Source organism: Nicotiana sylvestris, chromosome 2, assembly GCF_000393655.2.
Source record: "Nicotiana sylvestris chromosome 2, ASM39365v2, whole genome shotgun sequence".
Classification (NCBI taxonomy): Eukaryota; Viridiplantae; Streptophyta; class Magnoliopsida; order Solanales; family Solanaceae; genus Nicotiana; species Nicotiana sylvestris.
In genome coordinates, this window is record NC_091058.1 from 141,206,102 (window position 1) to 141,209,750 (window position 3,649).

Here is a 3,649-nt window from a genome sequence, read left to right on the forward strand (position 1 = left end):
ATGAGGATATGGACTGCAGTGCCATAATTGAGGAGGAGGAGGAAGAAGGCCTCTCCATTCAGACCGTGGCAAAGGGAGCTGTTCTAAAAAATCGGACCGCCACCATCCCGAGCCCGCCGAGTCCCTGGGTAGCTTGGCAGAATTTATAGCTATTCTAGGCATTTAAATTATTTTCAGCAACTTTGTTTTAAGATTTCTTTGTCTCAAAATAAATGCTCGATCCACCGAGCCAAGCTTTTTTTGAACAATTTTCTCAGTTTTAATCAATTGCATTTACACTTTATCATTATTCATTACTATTTTTATACTTCTCCCTTCTACAGTGTTATTATTACTTTTCCTGATGAACTAGTGACTGTGACATGTAATGAGGCAACGCAACATGAGAATAGTGACTCAGAGGAAGAAGATGAGACACCCGAGGAAATTATCAGAGAAGTTGAGAGTTTTAAGAACAAGCCTAAATACAACTTGGATGAAACAGAAGTAGTAAATTTGGGAGGTGCCAAGACCGTCAAAGAGACCCGCATCAGCATTCACTTGTCACCAACAGAAAAGGAAGAGTACATCTGTTTTCTAAAGAAATATGAGGATATCTTCTCATGGTCGTATGACAATATGACTTTGTTGAGCAAATCTATAGTAGCTCACAAGTTGCCTACCAATCCCATGTGCCCTCCACTCAAGTAGAAACTCACAAAATTCAAACCAACCATGAGTTTGAAGATCAAGAGGAAGTTACCAAGCAGATCAAAGACAAGGTTCTTAGGGTGGTTGAGTACCCAACATGGTTAGCTAATATTGTGCCAGTTCCAAAGAAAGACGGGAATGTCAGAGTATGTGTTGACTATCGGGATTTGACAGAGCAAGTCCTAAAGACGATTTTCCACTACCAAAAATACACATCCTGATCGATAACTGTGCCAAGCATGAACTCCAATCCTTTGTAGATTGCTTCGCAGGTTATCACCAGATTTGGATGGATGAAAAAAATGCCGAAAAAACAGCTTTTATTACGCCTTGGGGTGTATACTGTTACAAGATGATGTCGTTCAGACTAAAGAATATTTGGGCCAGTTACATAAGGGCCATGACAACCATCTTCCATGATATGATACACAAGGAAATAGATGTATATGTGGATGACGTCATTATCAAATCCAAGAGGGCCGCAGATCACATAGCAGACTTGAGGAAATTCTTTGACAGGCTCAGGAGGTACAATTTGAAGTTGAACCCCGCCAAGTGTGCATTCGGGGTTCCTACAGGAAAGTTATTGGGATTAATTGTCAGACACTGAGGGATCGAGCTAGATCCGACTAAAGTCAAATCTATTCAGGAGTTATCGCCACCTAAAAGCAAAAAGGATGTGATGAGCTTCCTGGGGTGGCTCAACTAAATCAGCCGATTCATAGCACAGTCCACAGTAATATGTGAGCCCATCTTCAAGATGCTGAGGAAAGATGCCGAAACATTTTGGACCGAGGATTGTCAGAAAGCTTTTGACAAGATCGGTATACCTGTCCACACCGCTAGTTCTGGTCCATCCAGAACCAGGACGACCTTTGCTACTTTATCTATCCGTGTTAGATGGAGCCTTCAGATGTTTTTTGGGACAACATGATGAGATAAGAAGAAAGGTGCAAGCCATATACTACCTGAGTAAGAAATTCACACCTTATGAAGCACAGTATTCTCTGCTGAAACGCACTTGCTGTGGTTTGACCTGGGCAGCCCAAAAATTGAGGCATTATTTCTATGCCTACAATACATACCTCATATCCAGGATAGATCCTTTGAAGTACATATTTCAGAAACCCATGCCTACAGGGAATTTAGCTAAATGGAAGATACTGCTGAGTGAGTTCGACATCGTTTATGTAACTCAAAAGGCATTCAAGGGACAAGCGTTAGCAGATCACCTTGCTGAAAATCCGGTGGGAGGAGAATACAAACCCTTGAAAACGTATTTTCTTGATGATGAAGTATCATTTATGGGAGAAGACATTATGGAATCATATGACGGTTGGAGGATGTTCTTTGACGGAGCCGCAAATTTTAAAGGAGTAAGCATTGGAGAAGTCTTGGTCTCAGAAACGGGTCAGTATTATCTGGTATCTGCCAAACTCAGATTTCCTTGCACCAACAACATGGCAGAATATGAAGCATACATACTAGGGCTCAACATGGCAGTCGAGATGAACATTAAGAAGTTGTTGGTGATCGGCGATTCAAATTTACTTGTGCACCATGTGCAAGGAGAATGGGATACCAAGAATCCCAAGATATTGCCATATCTGCACCGTGTGCAGGAATTGGAAAGGAGGTTCACGAAGATAGAATTCTGACATGTGCCCAAAATTCAGGATGAGTTTGCCGACGCATTAGCCACTTTGTCATCAATGATACAGCATCCAGATAAGAACTTTATTGATCCCATTCCGGTGAGGATCCATAATCAGTCGACATATTGTGCTCATGTCGAGGAAGAAGTAGATGGAAAGCCTTGGTTCCACGACATCAAGGAGTACTTATCAAAAGGAGAATACCCGGAGCATGCAAAATACACTCAGAAACGCATGCTCTAGAGATTGTCAATTCATTTCTTCCACAACGAAGGAAACTTGTACAGGAGAACTCCGAATTTCGGCTTACTAAGGTATGACGACGCAAAGGAAGTTTCTAAGCTACTTGAGGACATGCATGCTGGGACCTGCAGACCATACATGAATGGCTTCGTTCTAGCCAAGAAAATACTCAGGGCAGGTTACTTCTGGATGACCATGGAGACTAATTGTATTTAGTATGTCCGCAAGTGCTTTCAATGTCAAGTGCATGCTGATATGATAAAAGTGCCACCGAACGAGCTCAATGCAACAAGCTCACCTTGGCCATTCACTGCCTGGGGAATGGACGTTATTGGTCCGATTGAGCTCACGGCCTCAAACGGACACTGGTTTATTCTGGTGGCCATTGATTATTTCATAAAATAGGTAGAAGCCGCATCTTACAAAGCTGTAACCAAGAAAGTGGTCATAGATTTTCTCAAGGATTGTATTGTCTTCTGATTCGGAGTAACTGAGTCCATTATTACTAACAACGCTGCCAACCTCAACAGTGATCTGTTGAAAGCTATATGTGAAACTTTCAAAATCAAGCACAAGAATTCCACCGCCTACAGACCTCAGATTAATGGAGACGTAGAAGCCGCCAACAAAAAAATTAAGAATATACTAAGGAAAATGGTAGAAAATCACAAGAAGTGGCACGAGAAGTTACCCTTTGCTCTGTTAGGATACCGTACCACAGTTCGCACGTCAATCGGGATAGCCCCCTACATGCTGGTTTATGGTACCGAGGTTGTCATCCCAGCCGAGTTAGAGATTCCTTCTTTAAGAGTCATACAGGAAGCTGAACTCAGCGATGCTGAATGAGTAAGAAGTCTCTATGAACAGTTGGCCCTTATCTATGGAAAGAGAATGAATGCAGTATGTCACGGCCAACTTTATCAGAACAGAATGACCAAAGCCTTCAACAAAAGGGTCAAACTACGACAGTTCGCACCAGGGCACATGGTATTGAAGAAGATTTTCCCACACCAAGATGAAGCCAAAGGGAAATTCTCTCCCAACTGGCAATGTCCGTATAT

At 42.2% G+C, this 3,649-nt stretch overlaps 1 protein-coding gene across 1 annotated transcript; it reads left to right on the plus strand.

Moving 5' to 3' along the window:
* The first annotated feature begins 1,463 nt into the window (after positions 1-1,463).
* LOC138885692 (uncharacterized) lies at positions 1,464-2,348 on the plus strand. The gene has a single exon (XM_070166669.1). It carries the CDS (start codon positions 1,464-1,466, stop codon positions 2,346-2,348), a length of 885 nt encoding a protein of 294 aa, XP_070022770.1.
* The last annotated feature ends 1,301 nt before the right edge of the window (positions 2,349-3,649 follow it).